Source organism: Pollicipes pollicipes, unplaced genomic scaffold, assembly GCF_011947565.3.
Source record: "Pollicipes pollicipes isolate AB1234 unplaced genomic scaffold, Ppol_2.1 Scaffold_724;HRSCAF=833_pilon_pilon_pilon, whole genome shotgun sequence".
Lineage (NCBI taxonomy): Eukaryota > Metazoa > Arthropoda > Thecostraca > Pollicipedomorpha > Pollicipedidae > Pollicipes > Pollicipes pollicipes.
In genome coordinates, this window is record NW_023597047.1 from 112,431 (window position 1) to 132,394 (window position 19,964).

Genomic DNA, 19,964 nt, shown 5'->3' on the forward strand with positions numbered 1-19,964 from the left:
AAAGGGTCGAACATACCTCGAGTCGTTTTTTCAATTGGAATTCCACCTAATCTGAAGAGTGATGGCAATGTCCCCTAATGTGCCCACTGATGCTCCAGCTCAGAGCGCCACCAGGGGCCGGAAAGTCGTGACAGCGGCTGTCCGCCTCGTCCTGTCCCCTAATGTGCCCACTGATGCTCCAGCCCAGAGTGCCACCAGGGGCCGGAGAGTCGTGGCAGCGTCTGTCCGCCTCGTCCCGTTTCACCAGCCTACCTGTGGATGTGCGGTGGTATCTGCCCTAGTCGACAAAGTTTGTTGCACATGGGCCTTCCCAGGCCGTTTTTAGTACGCGACCCATCTCAGACAGTCTGTGGTCTGTGACCCAACGCAAACGGTGTGTGGCACGTGACCTAGTCGAGCCTGGTCATTCACATGTCTTTTTTGATATATGTCGCTTCGGTGAACGCAACAAGCCTGCATATTTTCTACAGCTAAGGTTGATAAGCGCACAGTCACGCAGTGGTGGGCCCGTTATCTTCAGTTAAAAATGGCTGAAATGACTGACGTGTATATAGCTCATTAGGACTGATAAAAATCTGGTGTAATGAGCTGAAAATTGCAACTCACAGCTAGCTCTAAGCTATAACAGCTCGTCAAGATCAAACAAATAAGTGAACAGTAGTCATAAATCACGTTTTCGCAATCTTAAACCAGTTGCAAACGGCAATTTCCATGTTATTTTCTCGGAATCGGTGCTGACTTGATGCAAACGTCATGCTTTAACACCCCCTCAAATTACCTGTGCACCTTGCCCATAGCAGGAATGGGATACACACATGTTGCGCTCGTGGCAGAGCGCTTTCACCGAAAACCTCCAATCCGTGACACTTGAAGCAACAGCCGGAGAGCTCTGCAATCTCGCCGGACTATCGGTCTAGAACAGCTGATAGCTCCTGTGTGTCTTTCAGTTGATCTTTTCAGGTCTTACCACGGGCCGTGCTCCCCTGCCGACCCTGTGTATATGTACATCCCGGTGAATGGTGCTGGCGCTGCCGCCTGCTTCGGCTGCTGGGTGGCGGCATATTGTGGTTGTCTCCCGTTGGTGTCAGTGGGGGCAGTGCGGTGGCCGTGTGTTGGTGAGTGATACTGAGGCCAGCGGACGGATGTGGTGCGCCTGCGTTGGCGTGCGACGCTTGGGGCACGGCAGACCACGTCGCGTTCCGGTCAGCAGCCAGGCGCTGATGAAGCCGACATGGCGCCGCTCGTTGTCTGGTCCGGTCAGCAGCCGGGCGCTGATGAGGCCGACATGGCGCCGCTCGTTGTCTGGTCCGGTCAGCAGCTTGGCGCTGATGAGGCCGACATGGCGCCGCTCGTTGTCTGGTCCGGTCAGCAGCCAGGCGCTGATGAAGCCGACATGGCGCCGCTCGTTGTCTGGTCCGGTCAGCAGCTTGGCGCTGATGAGGCCGACATGGCGCCGCTCGTTGTCTGGTCCGGTCAGCAGCCGGGCGCTGATGAGGCCGACATGGCGCCGCTCGTTGTCTGGTCCGGTCAGCAGCTTGGCGCTGATGAGGCCGACATGGCGCCGCTCGTTGTCTGGTCCGGTCAGCAGCCGGGCGCTGATGAGGCCGACATGGCGCCGCTCGTTGTCTGGTCCGGCGATCAGCCGGCTACTCTGATCACCGTCGCGGCAGGGAGGTCAAACAGGCCGGCATCTGTCCACTCAGGCGTCTGAGGTGGTCATAAATATACGGCGCCGTCATTACGTCGTGATGTAATGAATGTGTCAGCCCGCTGCATAGCCTTCCGACATATCCCAAAGGGTTGTTTTGATCTCTAGATGGTGTTAGTCGTGTTCTCTATGGTTTATCTCACGATCGTTCAGAATAAATGGCCACCGACCATACACAGTGAAGCCTTTTATGGCTTATAATTTTCGATGGAAATTTATGGTTATTGCCCCCTCTCAGGTGCAGACCACAGAGACAAATATAACGCGCAGTCGATACCTGGAGTACGTGGAACATAGGGCATGCAACCCTGGCAATGGATGCTGAGATGCGTCACAGAAGCCTCATCACTTTGTAGACGTACCACAAAGCAGTGCGCGGCCTTAGACACCTGAAAGCGGCCTTGGGGAATGTTTGCTGGTGGCCTCACGGCACGCCGCGTGCAAGAACAGTGGCATTTGCGGCGCGCCCACGCTGCTTACAGAGCGACATGCTCTGTGCGGCGACGGCATGAGATGCCGGACGCGCTCTCGGTGTTCTGCTTCCGATTGGCCGCATCGCGCTCCCACGCATGCTCCGGGCGGCGACGGCATGAGATGCCGGCCGCGCTCTCGGTGTTCTGCTTCCGATTGGCCGCATTGCGCTCCCACGCATGCTCCGGGCGACCCATTGTTCTGCCGTCGGCGGCTGTCTGCAAACCTCGCTCGGGGGCAGATAGCATTCGCTCGTTCGCCGGCGTCTGGCGGTGGATTCAGACCCGACGGGGAGTCAGTCGTGCAGTGCACTTGTGAGCGCAGGTCCGGCCCCTGTCGGACAGGAAGACTGGACCGATGGGCGCACTGTCCGGCTTGTGTTGGGGACGGCGGCTGTCGCTAGTCAGGCCGCAACCGTCCGTAGCGCCGGCGCGAGGGCGCACAGACATTAGACAGTGCTAGATTATTTCCTAGGGGAGGGGCTCTACCAGGGAAGGCCCTTGGTGAGGTTCCGTTAGTAAGATGGTCTTACTGCCGTATGGAGAGCAATGATAAGCGCTGCCAACAGACTGTTCTGCCGCCGAGCGAGCCGTCCGACACGTGACCGTTCGGCCGGCTGAGCTGGGCCGCGTCGGCCACTCCCACTGTTCGGCCGCCCGAACTAGTCCACCGGGCCGGTCATCGCCACGCTGCTCACGTCCGCCGCTGTCATTGCCGCCATTGCGCCGCGATCGCCGCCTTTGTGTCGACGAACGGCGAACGTGGCGCACCGGGGTGCGGCCGACCTGGTGACCTGACGTGAGCTGGCCGCGACGGGCTGGCGCCTACCGGGGATCCCTCACGACGAGCTGGCGCCTACCGGGGATCCCTCACGACGGACTGGCACTGACCGGGAATCCCTCACGACGAGCTGGCGCCGACCGGGGATCCCTCACGACGGACTGGCACTGACCGGGGATCCCTCGCGACGAGCTGGCGCCGACCGGGGATCCCTTACGACGGGCTGGCGCCGACCGGGGATCCCTCACGACGAGTTGGCGCCGACCGGGGATCCCTCACGACGGACTGGCACTGACCGGGGATCCCTCACGATGGGCTGACGCCGACCGGGGATCCCTCACGACGGACTGGCACTGACCGGGGACCCCTCACGATGGACTGGCACTGACCGGGGATCCCTCACGGCGGACTGGCACTGACCGGGGATCCCTCACGACGGACTGGCACTGACCGGGGATCCCTCACGACGGACTGGCACTGACCGGGGATCCCTCACGACGGGCTGGCGCCGACCGGTGGCGATTGACGACGCCCTGGCTCAGCGACGACTTCGTACGGGACGGTGGAGCTGGTGATGATCCTTACGTCGGTCCGTATAGCCGCTTGTCCTGATCCGTAAGTATAAGACGGACAGCGTAAAATCAAAGAGTCACGTGCTGTCCACTAAACCCAGTCCTGAGTCCTCAACCCCCGGCGCCTGCGGCCTCTGGAGTGGCGCGGGGACCTTGGAGAGTATGGACGCTCGCGCCTCGTATTTACGGAAAGTAGAGCATGGCCGGCAGGGAGGGCGCCAAATCGGCGCCACGCCGCCCGCATAAATCTAGCGATGTTGGCCGTTTCCCCCAGCGTAGCGTACAGCAGAAGTGCTGCCGCCTGCACTGCGACGCGTGTCGTCCGAGCGTTTTATCTGCTGTGAGCGATGTCATCTGCATGATAAAGCCCGGCACTATCGCAGCCATTCGACGCCGTCGAGGGCCCCCGCCGCACGGACGCGGCGTCCTGTTTACCCGCCGCTGGTCTGACCGATCTGACGTCCCGCCGCTGGTCTGACCGATCTGACGTCCCGCCGCTGGTCTGACCGATCTACCCGCCGCTGGTCTGACCGATCTGCTGCTGGCTCGCGGTCGTGCGCCTCCCGGCGCCGTGCCGCCGTGTGCAGTCCAGTCTAGCCGCGCTGTGCTCAGAGCCGTGCCGGCGCTGCCCTCTGGGAGCGAGCTGTCGGCGGCCCTGACCGGCCGCGGCCTTGCTCTGCAGCGTCGCGTCCGAGCGGAGCAGCCGGAGGCGGCCGGCCGGCCGGCGCCGCGGGAGCGGCGACCGAGGCCGGGCGGGCCGGGGTTTCGCCTCGCTGATCGGGGCGCCGCGGCGTCGACCGAGCTGCCGAGGCAAGCGCCTGGCTGACGGATGGGTGGACAGGCTGACCTGGAGCTCTCGGGTCTGGAGCGGGTCCTCTCGGACCTGGAGCCGGCGCTCTTTGACCTGGAGCCGGCTTCTCTGACCTGGAGCTGCCCCCCCCCCCCCTCTCTCTCTCTCTCACAGCGTTGTGCAGCACACCACAAACAATGTTTGCACATCCCGCAGTTTCCTGCGAAGGCGCTGGAGAGCACAGTGTCACGCCGACGTCACATGGCGACATCGTTTAAAGGGTTAATCAATCCGGCTCGTGGGAGTAATGAAGAGTGATGACTATACGGGGCGGCGGCTGTTCGGCAGCGACGGGCGCGCTGTTGGCCGCGGCCGGCCGGTCTGGGCACGGCGCCCGATCTCAGTATGCGGCGCAGGTCCGGTCTGGATCTATCGCGCGGCGTGAGGCTCTTGTCGCTGCCATCGGCTCGCGTGATGCCAGCCGCCGTTCGGCCTGGCAATTACCCCGTCAGTCAGTCCTCTCTCCATGTGACGTCTGTTATCTCACTCCATCAAAGGCGTCCACGTCACGTCTGCAGATTCGCAGCAGCCCTCGTCTCCTCCAGGTCAGACGTTTGTCGCCGATCACACCGCTTCACGTCCGATGTCTCCGCTGTATGGCGTTTGCCCCGTATTTTTGCTCCATCGCAGTCGGCCCTGGGTGACTGAGACACCAGACGGCCAGCCTCAACCCGTAACCTGGCGTGATCTGACCTCAGCTCTTGTCTCAGGGTGCGCGGCGGGGAGCTGTTCGAGTACGTCACCGAGCGCGAGAGGCTGACGGAGGCCGAAGCGTCTTTCTTCATCAAGCAGATCCTGCATGGCCTAGAGCACATGCACTCCAAGCTGATCGCTCACCTGGACCTGAAGGTAAGTGAGGCCGGGCAGGTGGCGTCATCAACGTGTGGCGCTGAGCCGCCCCTCCCCCCCCCCCCCCCCCCCGCTGGCACGGCGCCGTGTGACGCGATAACACTCACTTTGAACAGCAATCGCTCGGCCGGTTCGGCTATGTCCACGCGCTCTGTTAACTTATCCTGAATTCCGGAAGACGATGCAGGCCTCTGCGAACTGAGCGCCATACATATTAGAGCTCAAGCTGGCTCAAATACACCGAGTTCTTACTTGTTAGCGGGCGGCGCCAATGCTCGCCGCTATCGCGTTGTGCCACGCAAACCACCGTTTCACATGAGACACAGGTCATGCGAAGAAGCAGCGGGAAGGTCCCGGCGCCCTCCTCCCCCTCTCCACTGAGGCGGATTTCCGTCTGTCGTTTTCCACACTTCCTAAATTCTGATGACGAGGAACATGACACCTTAGGAACGCTAAGCGAAGACTCAAAAATGGATGACATAACACGACGTAAGACAATCTCGGCTCCTTCACTCTAGCTTGCAGGATAACTTTATCTTTATCCTGCATGCTTTTCATTCGGCTAACAGCATCGAGATTCCATTTCCACAGCAACTGTCGGTTCGTCTCCCCTATGCGACGGCGTCTACGGAGTCGAAATGTTCTGGTAAACGCTGAGTCGGCGCCAGCCTGCAGCGGGGCTGTGTCGGGCCGCGGCGGCACACTCAGCGTATCTGCTGGCCCGGCGGCTATCGTCAGACCAGCGTTTGAAAATGTCTGTCCCAGACGGCACGAGCGCGGGGGCGCGGTCTCAGCGCCGGCGAGAGGAGCCGGCTGCGGTCGCTCGGGCCGGGCGGGGCCCGCGTAGGCCCCACGGGGCCTGGCAGCAGACAGCGGCCTCCCGTCGTTCAATCTCGCCTCGGCAGTGCACGTGCTGCGGCCGCAGCACAGACCCCCGGGGCTCATCTGATCAGACCTGCTGGGAGTGACCCGGAACAGAGGACCGCCACGTGACCCGGCCTCCGCGGCGCGCCTGATCAAGTCGTGAGATGGGCGGCCGGCACGTGACCTGCCGCCCTGAACGCCACCGGCAGAGGCCGGCCGGGCCAGGCCGCACCTGTCTGTTGCTCGGTGAGCCGGCGCGACTCAGGACCAGCACCTGTCTGCTGCTCGGTGACCCGGCGCGACTCAGGACCAGCGGAGCTCCGTTGCGGGCTGGCCGGCCGCAGCAGATGCCGCTGCCGCCGCCTGTCGCCATTCCAGCGCCATATCGGGCCGGCGGCCGTGTCCAGGCGGCGGTGACACCGGGCCCGACCCGATGACCCAGACAGAGGGAGGTCAGGCCGCTGACGTTCGCACCCGGGCGTTGTGTGAGGCGCCGCGCCGAGCGTAGATCTGCGCCGGAGAGGCCGCCAGGGCGGCGCCAGCAGCGGCCGTCGCCGCTGACTGACGCCGCTGTCTCACAGCTGCCGGTCGCCGGGCGGCACGGACGGCCGCCATAGGTCACCGACAGTCCTCTGCCTCGCTCCGACCTCCCATCTGTCCGTCCGTCTATCGGGGCCAGCCTGACCCGGCCCGCACGTGTTGAGCTGGGCGGCAGATAATCGCCGATAATCCCGGTCAAAGAACGGCCTCAATGGGCGTCGGGTCACGACTTTGGGACCGATCAGCGCGGTCAGCTCGGTCTGGTCACGACGCCCGGCCGACCACCAGCCCTGGTCTCAGCTGCCTGCTGGCTGGGCCCGGCCGACCACCAGCCCTGGTCTCAGCTGTCCGCCGGTGCGCCGGAACTTGTAAGACTAGGCGGGCAAGGGAGCTCCCATATTTTCTGAAAGTTTAGCATTAGTCCTAGTAACGCTGTCTGAACAGAGAAATGGCAATTGCTTCCTCCCACTTGAGAAAACTTCTATTACACCTGCCATTCGCCGTACATGAAACATGTAAAAGTCCCGAACAACAGACTTAGAGCAAACAAGTATCATAATTATTGTTATGCTAGTGAATCATGATTATGTTAGGATGTTAAAAGATATCCGGTATGTTTAATTGCGTACCCCACCCCAAAGCGTAAAAGTTAGCCCATGGCGGATTAGCGGCAGAACCAGTCGAGAGCAGCGTCGGCCCTCGCCCCGCCCTGGTCCGTAGCGGGCCCACTGTACCTCTGACAGTACCCACTGTACCCCTGAGCGCTGACAGAGGTCAAGAGATGCTTCACCAAAGTGGCGCCGGTCGCCGTCAGCTCTCTCTCTCAGTCGGCGGACCAGGCGCCTATAATGGTGGCATTCGTTACCGATAGGATCGGTCACCAGCGCCGGGGAGGCCCGCACCGAGCCGGGCCACCTCCACCGCCGGCCGGCGCCGCCGGTGGGCGGACGGCCGTCTCCGTGGTCGCCTACTCCTGAGGCCAGCCGTCTCCAGAGGCCCGCCTACTCCTGAGGCCAGCCGTCTCCAGAGGCCCGCCTACTCCTGAGGCCCGCCTACTCCTGAGGTCCGCGTACTCCTGGGGCCGGCCTACTCCTGACTCCCGTGTCTTCCTGCGCGGGCTTAGACTTTCACACGATCCCATGCCTGTGGCTGTTGATGAGCCAGACATATGTGATGGGACTGTTGACGTGGCTTGGAGTGGGAGTGGGTGACATTTTTTTGTGAAAGATTGATGTCGCAGACTGCTCTTCGAGACCGCGACGCCAGTGCACACCGGAAACTTAAAATTGAAACTCGCAGCATGCCTCTTTTAAGGCCATACTGGGCTTAGTCCATTCTGCCCATGAAAATGGAATACGCTGGGTTCCGTCTCCAGCACCAACACGCACCGTCGTTGGCCTATTGCCCTACGGCCGGTCTGAATGGCAAATATGACGCCTTCCATAAGATTTAGGCGGCAGCGCGTGCCCGTCGCCGTCTGAGCTGTGATGCGTTGCCTAAGGCCTATTTGAGGAGTGATTGACTCTGGGTGAGGGTATCGAGAACCTCCTCTTCAGTATTACTGAAATGCTGAACCCTCAGGCAACAATGCTGACATGCTCAAAAACCATCTTTCCTTGTCACAATTTACGCGCCACAAGCAGTACATCATCCGACGTGACGTAGTTGATTTTTTGGTGGCAAATAGGCATTGATGAAGGAGGATATAGAGTTATTTTTACATGACCTGATGGTCAGTATAGACCATGTGTCGTTTTGGCTGCTGCTGTTCCAAAAAGGGCGCGTTTCGTCCGACTGCAACAAAAAGCTCACTACTCAGCGCGGCGTAGTCGACTGACCGGCAGAAATCAAGGCGCGGGTGCACGTACGCCAATCGACGCGCCGTTGCCGAAGGACTGAAGGCAAATGCGCGTAGAAGATATGGAGTCTAAATATGTGTAAATAACCAACACTACAGGATGCGACGCAGTGCAGTCCATTTCAGGAACAAACAAATATGGCAAATTTAAAGTATAAACGTTGTCGTCCACAGGCCAACAAAATGCAAAGCTTTTCATTGCTGCCTGCTGACAAGTCAAAATAACTGTACCTGCTCAGATCGCGACACGAGCGCACCAGTCGCCGCCGCCCGCAGTAAAGGTACCGACTGCAGGCAGGCAGGTATGAGACCCGCGGGTCCACAAATTCCCAAAGATTGTTAAGATGATGCCTAGAGCGGCGATGACCACAATTAGACTATTCTGACCTTTGGTCACCCTGGCTCATGGCGTTCATGATCTAGGGGAGAATGTCTACGTTGCGCCACGTTAAAGGAAATTATCTGTTTTCCAAACACCAGGGATGTCAAAATCGCGTGGGTTGAGCAAAACTGAATTATATCTTTTTCAGATCTCTCGGCCAGCTTACGCCACCGATAATGTTTTTTAACTAGTGACAATTTTTTAAGGTTTCAAAGGGCGCAATTACAAAACCTGTTCGAAAATTACGCTTGCGGGAACGCGCAATTGAATTCAATTTTTGTTATTTTAGCGCCCATTTAGTGACTTCAGTCAGTAGGAAATTGTGATCTACTTCGAAGTAGCAGCATTGAGCACCTTTTACATGGAATGGACAGGTGGCAGCCCGTGGGCCGGATGAGGAAGGCGAGTGCACCTTATGCAGTCCGCGGGAGTGATCGCTTTCACCCGCTGATGTGATCTAATGAGAATAAATATCGGTCAAACCCGCTCTTCGGCGGCACTTAGCGCACACTTAGCTCAGAGACCCATGCTGTGACCATGCGATGGCCTGTGCAGTGATCTGTGCTCTAACCTGTGCTGTGACCTGTGCTGTGACCTGTGCTGTAACCTGTGCTGTGACCTGTATTGTGGCCAGTGCTGTGACCTGTGCTGTGACCTGCGCTGTGGCCTGTGCTGAAACCTGTGCTGTGACCTGTGCTATAACCTGTATTGTGGCCAGTGCTGTGACCTGTGCTGTGACCTGCGCTGTGGCCTGTGTTGTGGCCTGTTCTGTGAACTGTGCTGTGACCTGTGTTGTGGCCTGTTCTGTGAACTGTGCTGTGACCTGTGCTGTGACTTATGCTATGACCTGTGCTGTGACCTGTGCTGTGGCCTGTGTTGTGAACTGTGCTGTGACCTGTGCTGTGGCCTGTGCCGTTCGCCCGCCACCGTGCGCCTGTCACCGGATCCCCGTTGTGAGGCGCGGGCGACGCTCCTCCTCTCCCGCCGCCGAACGACCGATGCTATCGGCCTAATTATCTCCAGCGCTGTCACGCCGGCCCGACCAACAATGTAGCAGACAAATCGAGGTCCTCCGCCTGGCGCTGGGGCGCGGTCGGCCGCGCCGCCCGCCGCCGCCGACCGCCCGCACCGCCAGCACGCCTTTCAATCCGGCCGGCGCGTCCCGTGATGTATAACCAACCAGGAGCCATTCGGCGAAGCCCTCCCGCCCGGTGCCACTTTCACTCCGAGTCGCATGATGCTCCGTCGCTGATCAGATTTTGAACACGGGATGGGTTCGGTGTCGTGGTCCCCACGGCGCCCCAGCCGCATAACGTCAGGTCCAGAGACACATTCCGCGGCGGCCGGGCGGTCTATTTCGACGCGCGCGCGGCGGCGGCTCGGCGTTGATCGTCGGGCCGTCGGCGCTGACGCAGTGAGTCATCGCGCGGCGCGCCAGCCGACGCGCTCGTCACCTGGGGCGGGGGCGGGCCTGCGGGCCGGGCTGGCGGCCCCTGCCGGCGCCCCGCTGCCAGCGGTGGACAGAGTCGTCCGGCGTCCGAAGGCTGCGGCCCCTGTTGGCGCCCCGCTGCCAGCGGTGGACAGAGTCGTCCGGCGTCCGAAGGCTGGCGGCCCCTGTTGGCGCCCCGCTGCCAGCGGTGGACAGCGCCGGCCGGCCGGTGTCCGAAGGCTGCAGTCCCTGCTGGCGCCCCGCTGCCAACGGTGGACAGCGCCCGCCGGCGTCCCAAGGCTGGCGGCGTCTGCCGGCGTCCCGCTGCCAGCGGTGGACAGAGTCGATCGGCGTCCCAAAGCTGGCGGCCTCCGTTGGCGCCCCGCTGCCAGTGGTGGACAGAGTCGATCGGCGTCCCAAGGCTGGCGGCCCCCGTTGGCGCCCCGCTGCCAGCGGTGGACAGAGTCGGCCGGCGTCCCAAGGCTGGAGTCAGGGGTGACTTAGCTGAGGCTCGCCGGTGCCGCTGTGTGGTTCGGCGCTGTCCGCATGGGCTGCCATTGAATGTCTTCCCACCTAAACGCGACTTAATGACCACATTTGATATTTCGGGTTTACTGTACCCAGTTATGGTTAATACAGATGCATGCATGCAGGCTTGGGACAGTATGGGACTGCATGCTTCGTTGCGATGGGCCGGATGACAATTTACACTAACGTCATAAATGTCCGGATATTGTACGCGGACGGTATTACCTACAGCACACACGCGCAGGCCGACGGTCTGATCCTGCCTCGACAGAAGCAGACCGAAAGCAGCGGCGTGCCGTCTGCTGGCTTTCCTGATGTGTAAAATTACAACTCCACGCTGTCTCAAAAGGAAATGGTGTGCTCTCTTCGCAAGGCCAACATTCTCGCATAAAATTTTGAAACGGCAAAAACAATATATCGTGGCTTTTCAGAGTGTCCTTCAAGGAAACCAACGCTATATATCCTCCATCCTTCATCTGAAAGCGACGATTCGAATGTCTCCACGACAACCTCCGACCCCACGCGGGCATACGTTCATAGTGGTTAAAGGGGGTGTTCCACATTTATAGGGGGCTTGAACTGAAATAGCCATTTGAAGATCGTTCGGTGCAGTTCACAGTCATGCCCCTTTTCAAGACCTAACACCCTGAAGTACCTAAGCTAAAATGCTTTAAAAATGTGGGAGAATATCTTGGGAAAGTATTTGAAAGTCACTATGCCATTCATGATGTTATAATATTGTCATTCAAATCATGCCTTGTATTAAACCATGCGGTAATCGAAACCAAGATAATATGATAGTCGAGTCATTAATATCTGGCGTTTTTGGATACCATTTCTAAGCATAACGGCCGTCACTTTGCTCTCAACGAATGCTATGCAAGGTGTGATGACGTAATGAAATAATGACATGTCTAGACGCACATTCACTAAACAGGGAAATCGTGCTGTCTAGAGCAGCCCTTTCGACTTAAAAGTGTAACAACAGCTATGAGTGAGCCTGTTTTATAAAGTTTGATACTTGCTTCAATATCTTCAAACCGGAAATATTTCCCTTTTAACACCATACCGTCTCAACGTGGGCACATACGTGAGCAATTTACTCTACATGACGCTATCATTAAATGGGCATCCGGATGGTACCAGTTTTACAGTTATGTGTCATTTCTTGGCTCCGTTCGTGTTGACCTTGTTCGCCGTTTGTTGGTCTTAGTCTGTTTACGTACCATTTTGTAGCGCGGCTTCGCGCCTCGCCAAACCTGCCAATTAAGTCGCTTTGGCAGCCTCTCCCCCCCCCCCCCTCCCCGCACACACACACTGCCTATCAGAGGCGACGGGCCCTCAGCCCGTTGGCAGGTCGCGTGGTCTCATCGCGTGAAAAATATGCCCGCGAGCGTTACGTCACCAGGGAAACTGACGGCATAGGCCGCCAAAAAGGACATTCGCACTGTCATCTAGCGGCAAATAACGGTACTGCTGGCGGCGGTCCCCAGTCAGCGGCACGTCCGGTTGGCGGCAGACTGAAGCTCGCGTGACTTGCTCCAGTCAACTCAGGCGTGGGCCTGGTTGGCCATTGCAGGCCTCAGGCCGCCTCAGTGTGAGGTCCTGCGGCTGGACCGTTGAGTCGTCCGTGGGACTGGGATACCCAGCCCTCTGAGCTGGTCTGATCGGCCTCATCCCATGCCGGCTACTGGCAGGGGTGCAAATGTTACCGTATCCCTCACAGCATCCTGCTTCTTCGATCTTACTATCAGCCACGCATGTGGGTGATCTCCTACATTTAAAAATGAGCGTCGTGACTTCTTCTGTGCGTGGTTGAACGTTGCCAGCCACCTAGCGCTTTACGGCAGCGGAGCGCACCCCTTTTGTGCTGCTCCGAGGTACGGCGGCGGCTCGCTGCTCGAGGAGCGGCGGGCGCGTCTCCTGTCTCTCCGGTCCAGCCCGCCACGTGGTCGGTGTGCAGCTCCGAGGTGGCACCGGCGGCTCACTGCTCGAGGAGCGGCGGGCGCGTCTCCTGTCTCTCCGGTCCAGCCCGCCACGTGGTCGGTGTGCAGCTCCGAGGTGGCACCGGCGGCTCGCTGCTCGAGGAGCGGCGGGCGCGTCTCCTGTCTCTCCGGTTCAGCCCGCCGCGTGGTCGGTGTGCAGCTCCGAGGTGGCACCGGCGGCTCGCTGCTCGAGAAGCGGCGGGCGGATCTCCTGTCTCTCCGGTCCAGCCCGCCGCATGGTCGGTATGCCGCTCCGAGGTGGCACCGGCGGCTCGCTGCTCGAGAAGCGGCGGGCGCGTCTCCCGCCTCTCCGGTCCGGCCCGCCGCGTGGTCGGTGTGCCGCTCTGAGGTGACAGCGGCGTCTCGCTGCTCGAGGAGCGGCGGAGGCATCTCCCGCCTCTCCGGTTCAGCCCGCTGCCTGGTCAGGCCCACTTGGGAGGCGAGGACGATGCGATTGTTGGTGAGTTATCTAGGGTGGGGAGATGGTGATGAATGCTGGTCGTGAAGTACGCTCATGCTGCCACAGGGACCGACAGCCGAACATTAGCTGGGCTTGAATGTCCAGCCCACCACTTAATTCAGTATGCTTTATGCACGGTTGGGGCATGCGTGCTTTGTTAAGGAAATGGTCCGAATAGGGTCTCGCCGGACGAGAAAGGCTTAATGATTAGCTGGCCGTAACAAACGGTGGCCCCGGACGAAGGGCTGTTATCTCAATCGCCGCGGCCGCCGCGGACTCGGCGGCTCCCGGCCCTGGGACTTAGCATCGGCGCAGTACAGTCATCCCATCAGCGCCGGACCGAGGAGATATTCAGTCGGCAGTAGCTCATCGCTGCCCTGCTGCTGTGAAAGTCCGACGTCTCGTAGTCTGCTGCAGAGTCACGCCAGCCAGCGGCCACAGACGGCGCGACTACCCCGTGACGACCTGAGGCGTTATATCCGTCGGACAGCCGTCGGGACCAGACCGTCGGATACACGGAAGGTCACAGGAGTACGGGAGCTCGGCTCCTGCGGTCCACGGCACGGACCGCGCGCAGACGGACCGGCGCGATGGTCTGACCGCGGGAGATGGCCAAGTCTCGTGACCTGATACAGGACAGCGGGTCCAAATGGCAGCACAGAGCGACTGAGGGAGAGCAAGGGCTCAGCACACGGGGGGCGGAAACCAGGGCCCATGGTTTTGATAGTCCTTGCAGTGACATTGAAAGTACTTGAGTCCCAGCAGATTCGGGTTTGAGCGACGGGAGTGTGTTTGCCTCGGACTGATAAGCGACGTCCACCTCAAGATGTTGAAGTAGCAGGCTACACCGTGCGGCAGTGGCTCAGCCAGCCTGCCTTTATTAGCAGCAACCGTGAGGATGCTGATGTTGAGACGGCGTCTGCTACTGCTGATGATGATGGCAGGAATAATAATAGTGATAATGATGATACTGGTGATGATGATGATGATGGCGATGCCGCTGCTGATGCTATGATAAAGATGATGAGGGTGATGGGTAATGGCGGTGATTGTGGTAATGGTGATTGGCATGGAAATGGAGATGGCAGTTCTGACGACAAAAACCAGCATCACCAGTTTCATTATCGTGAATTGGGCAACATGCCATCTCGACAAAATGCCCCGATGGGTATTGCAATGGAGAAATGTACGTTTTGACAATTTTAGTCACATTTTCCAGATAGAAACATTGTTTTCAAACATATTTCCGTTATCATATCAAAAAGTGTTCATTTGTATGGTACGAGATCATCGATTTTGAACCATTTTTATTTTGTTAATAACAATCCGAAACTATAGTTGAAATTGGTATTGTATGCCCTGTCTGAAGGGCTCGGAGAGACGTGAAAAGATCTTAAGGTGCTAATGTATGACCTACGGTGTGACACAAATATTGTGCAAGGTCGCTGCGCCATTTGACCTCTGTTAATGGTGGGATGGAGCAATGTGTACAAGGTCACTGCGCCATTTGACCTCTGTTGATGGTGGGACGTGACAGTGTGTACAAGGTCACTGCGCCGTCTGACCTCTTTTGATGGTGGGGTGGTGCAAGGCGTACAAGGTGACTGCGCCATTTGATATCTGTTGATGGTGGAATGGGGCAATGTGTACAAGGTTACTGCGCCGTTTGACGTCTGTTCATAGTGGGATGGGAAATTTGCCGCCTTTAATCAGCGACAAAAGGCGCAGGGGCTGCAACCAAAGCGCAAGGGTCGGACATACCAAAAAACTTGCTAACTGCACCATCTGCGCCGGGACTTGAAGAACATTCTGACGCCCAAAATCCACTTTAACCTCAACACACCCAATAGACAAACGGATTCTGACCAACTATGATATTGCTATCCTTGAGCTTGGTCTTCGACTTCAACGCTATGAAAAAAGCACAGGGATACGAAAGCCCGCAACGTGATTTCCATCTTTCTTACGGCCCAAGCTTCCATGGACACAACGCTGTAAAATCTCCACAGGGTAAAGAGAACGGCGAAAACAAAGATACCATAGGAATTTGGATAGCTTTCCACAGCCTCCAGCACACATCACACAAAAAAACTTTGTGGTCGATCCTGTAATAGGCCTTTGTCATGAGCATGTCATAACCTTGCTATAGCGTGATGCCTGCACTTCCTGCCAGGGTGGGAGGCCGGCGAGGGCATATGGCCTCAGCAGCTGAGTGCGCCGTAAAGCCCCGATGACAACGACCTTGTCATAGGTACGGCTCAAAAAACACTACAATCGGCAAATAAGATCCTACTTAGTAGAGTGCATTGGTGCCGACTTGTTGAGAAGAGATGTTTAGAAGATAATGTCAAAGAAAGTCGCCATTTCCAGAGGAATGCAACCAAGTTTTTATGTGATCCCGGATCCTCCATTGGTTTCTACACGCATATATGCTTCCGATGCCGAGCAACTGGTGAGCTACAATTCTAAGGGGACGCGAAATGACGCGAAGCATTGCTCATAAAAATATGGTATGACGACACCCATGTGGAATGCACTGCATAATTACATTTAGGCAGCATGATTGTTTGGCAAAGGCACCAGCAAGGGGATCTTGGCCCCCTCATCGGTGGCTCTGTAGAGTGGTGTGACACATTCCTGCACTATAGGCAGGGGGAAAAAACGTATCCCACTCAGCTCTTACCACGCCTTAAAACATTATTTCACGCATTGGTGATGAGCTAATCAAAGTAAGATAGCTGGTTGATCGAGCTCGCCGCAACCGAAAGCTATGAGCGTTTCGAGTGGGACAAATCGCGCTTTGAAAGTTAGTGGGCGCAAGCTGCCTTATTCTGTCTCACCATTGCCCAATGCTTGACGCACTAGAGCGATGATCCGTCACGAAGCGTTGCTTGCACAGATCCCCGACGCACCAGACCTCCAGTTTGTGTCGCTGCACCAGAGGCTGATGACGTAGTCCTGGTGAAATATTTTGCCAGGCTCGATCTGACTCTCGCTGGGCCTTGATTAATGCACGCAATCAGGCTGGCAGACTTTGTTTTGTTGGGGTTGGCATTCATTTCTTCGGAAATTGTGGATCCTCTCTTACCGTAAATATTTGGACACCGGTCTAGTTGGATTGTGATAACACACATCAATGTTTGGGAGCGGCGTGAGTTGTCTTTAAGGGCCAGAGACTTCGGTCCATTTCATGACGACGGGACTCCAGGATCGTCCCTGCTCCCGGAACTTCAGGATCGTCCCTGCTCCCTGATGGGTCTGATCCGATTCGTTAATGGCATATCCATGAATGGTTAAGCATTCTGATCTAGATGTGGTTAGCAAGATGTCACCGACGTGCGTTTCAGCTTGAACCATCCCATAAGATGTGCATGCTTAAACAATGCCGTGTAGACGCCTTAAACAATGCCTCTAGAAGCGTAGCCCATAGACATGGTCAACCCAAGAATGTCATGATGCCATGGCGCATTTCTGCATGTCGTATTTATAATATCTAGGCTTTTTAATGTTCTTCTCAAGTACACCACATCACTCTGTGACATCCAGCAGAGATTTGAAAACCATGGCGCCGCTATCAGCGTTCAGGTAAGACCGTTATGCGCTATAGGTGCTTCCAGCATGTTTGCGTCATGAGGACGCCGTTTTTTCAAGTTGTCATCTTCAGCTAAGACATAGACTATCCCCAATGAATTTGCCGTTTGGCAGTGGGTGGTTTTCTCAGTTCATCTCAGGGATGTTGAATGGCAGAATAGCTTGTAGCCCGTCAGTGACTGGTAGCACAGTGGCGCGTACCCTACCTGTTGTCTGACGCAAACTAGGGACGTACCCGTCCATTATCCCTTACTGGGACCACGACAAGCGGAGCGTCTTCTCCCCTTTCGTCGTGCCCGTATGAGGCGCTGTCGCGTCGCTTTCCTCCAAGGCACGCATTGTACAAAACAGAACCAATCGCTTTCCTTTGAGGTTAGACCGAGCTGTTGCGTGATCTGTCATTACCAGTCCAGAAAGGATCTGATCTGTCCCCCGAGTCGGTCCAAGCCAGAGCGCAATCTCTCTCCCCCGAGTCCGTCCAAGCCAGAGCACAATCTCTCTCTCCCAAGTCCGGCCAGGCAGGGCGTGATCTCTCTCCCCCGAATCCGGCCAGGCTCGGGCGCGATCTCTCTCCACGAGTCCGGCCAGGCTCGGGCGCGATCTCTCTCCCGAGTCTGGCCAGGCTCGGGCGCGATCTCTCTCCCCCGAGTCTGGCCAGGCCGAGGTGCGATCTCTCTCCACGAGTCCGGGCAGACCAGGGTGCGATCTTTCTCCCCGAGTCCGGCCAGGCTCGGGCGTGATCTCGGCCGTCTCTGATGGTTTCCCGGCCCGTGATGGATGATGGTCGCGCGCACAGCAGCCGGCGCCTGCATTCCTGGCTCGGGCCGCCCGTGCGAACCGGACCTGACCGGGCCGGACACGCCGTTGCCAGTCGGACCGGCAGCGCCATCTGCGCGCTGGCGGTCCCGCCGAGCTGGCCTGCTGAGAGCAGGTGTCCCCAACCTGCAGAACTCCCTCCGACGTGAAAAAGGAGGGTCTCGGAGACGGGTGAGATGCAGTTGCAATCTTGCCGAATCGTTTCTGAGTTGAGACTGAAAACCACTCAGGCTGCGTCAACGGGCAGGCAGCACTGCAAGATGTTGTCACAAGCACTACCGTGCACCACATGTCCTGTGTCTGATGTCTGCTATAGTGGCCCAAGACGAACGGTGTTTCCCCTAACACGGGACGTTCAGGAACGAGCTAAGTAGCAAAAGTTCAATTATGTGGTTGTACTGTGTTGTCCGAATGCACTTGCCGTGTAAAATATCGACATGGGCTTATCAGCCACTCATATGGTCCTGTTCACCTTAAAGGTCCTGTTCACCCCAAAAGATGAGAATGCACCCAACTCTTACATGGTCCTGTTAACCCTAAAGGCTCAGAACACGCCCAACGCTTGTTGCTTGAGTTTGTTGTTTGCTTCGAAAAAGAACATAGTTCGTTACATCCAAAGGGGGAAGTGGCTCTAAAGTTTTGCGCAAAATACGGATTTAGAAGGCACCGGGTCCGCTCAAGCCTGCTCTGCGCCCTGCTGAGGCGCAAGCCTGTCAAGTCAAGCCTGCTCTGCGCCCGTGGTCTGAAAAAAGGAACAGTTGGACTGCGCTTTTGGAGATCAGGATATTTGATAGAGACATGGCTCGTTTTCCTAATGGGCGTATTCCCCCACGTACGATTCTCAGTAAGGACGACTTGGACAATGTACATGTTTACATGGACATGGACGTGCAGCCGCCCTGCAGGGACGGCCAGACCGGGACAGTCGCCCTGCAGGGACGGCCAGACCGGGACAGTCGCCCTGCATGGAGGGACAGACAGGGACAGACGCCCTGCAGGGACGGCCAGACCGGGACAGCCGCCCTGCAGGACGGCCAGACCGGGACAGTCGCCCTGCAGGGACGGCCAGACCGGGACAGTCGCCCTGCAGGGACGGCCAGACCGGGACAGTCGCCCTGCAGGGACGGCCAGACAGGGACAGACGCCCTGCAGGGACGGCCAGACAGGGACAGCCGCCCTGTGGGGACGGCCAGACAGGGACAGCCGCCCTGCAGGGACGGCCAGACCGGGACAGTCGCCCTGTGGGGACGGCCAGACAGGGACAGCCGCCTTTCATCGGTCGGCCACGGTGCAGCGGTCAAGGCCGGCTGAAGCCAATGGTGTCGGGTGCCGGCAGCCAACCGCCCACTGGTGCGAAGACCCGGTCACACCCTCGATCTATTTGTCTTTATTTCAACTCTCCGTTGCCTGTCAGATGGAAGGTTTAGTCACCTGCCATCACGTTTCAACACCTTTGGGCTCACAGGAGGAGATCAAAGCGCGTGCTGAGGTGACGGCGGCTATATGGTTAGGTGCTGCCGCTCTCAACACAAAGGTGAAGATCTTGTATGTCTATCAATAATCCGGGCTGTCCTAAAATTGTGGGCCCCTACCGAGGGTTGACCATTGACTAGTGTAATCTGAAGGTCAATCAGAAGTCAATTCTGTATGTGCTGAAAGGCGTTTAAAACGTTGGATATATTGGTGGATGCTTATATATAAGGCGTTGGTTTTTGACGCACTTGGATGGGTCAGTTCCAGACAAATATCATGCAATGACACAACAGTAGTTTGAATCACAGACGTCGTTGAATTGTTATGTACTCTCTCGACTGGCGGTGAGTCTTACAAGTTCAACTGTTTTCTTGTTGGTTTTTATCGCCGAGCACATCACATCAGTAACGTACGGTCAAACTGCGTCAGGCTTCCGGGCCTTCACTGCTGGTTGAGGAGCCTTTCGGGCCTTCATTGCTGGTCGATGAGCCTTCCGAGCCTTCATTGCTGGTCGGCGAGCCTTCCGGGCCTTCATTGCTGGTCGGTGAGCCTTCCGGGCCTTCATTGCTGGTCGGCGAGCCTTCCAGGCCTTCATTGCTGGTCGGCGAGCCTTCCGGGCCTTCACTGCTGGTCAGCGGCGTTTGATCTGCGACAGGAGAGTGAGCTCCTCACATCGCTCTGAACTGTGTTCAATATGATTATGTGTTAACACGGCTGATTAATCATGCGTTGAAGGCCGCTCATTTGCACCGGAGTAGCAGGGCTAGTAGACATTAGTGCAGGCTTTAATATACAAGTTCGTTAGTTC

The 19,964-nt window shown here is 57.6% G+C and overlaps 1 protein-coding gene across 1 annotated transcript in view; it reads left to right on the forward strand.

Moving 5' to 3' along the window:
* LOC119110910 (death-associated protein kinase 2) overlaps positions 1-19,964 on the forward strand; it is a gene marked incomplete at its 3' end in the record, with an annotated part of 80,187 nt that overhangs the window by 41,083 nt on the left and 19,140 nt on the right. The window contains 1 exon segment of the mRNA XM_037234786.1: positions 5,092-5,230. Coding sequence (XP_037090681.1) covers positions 5,092-5,230 — 139 coding nt within the window.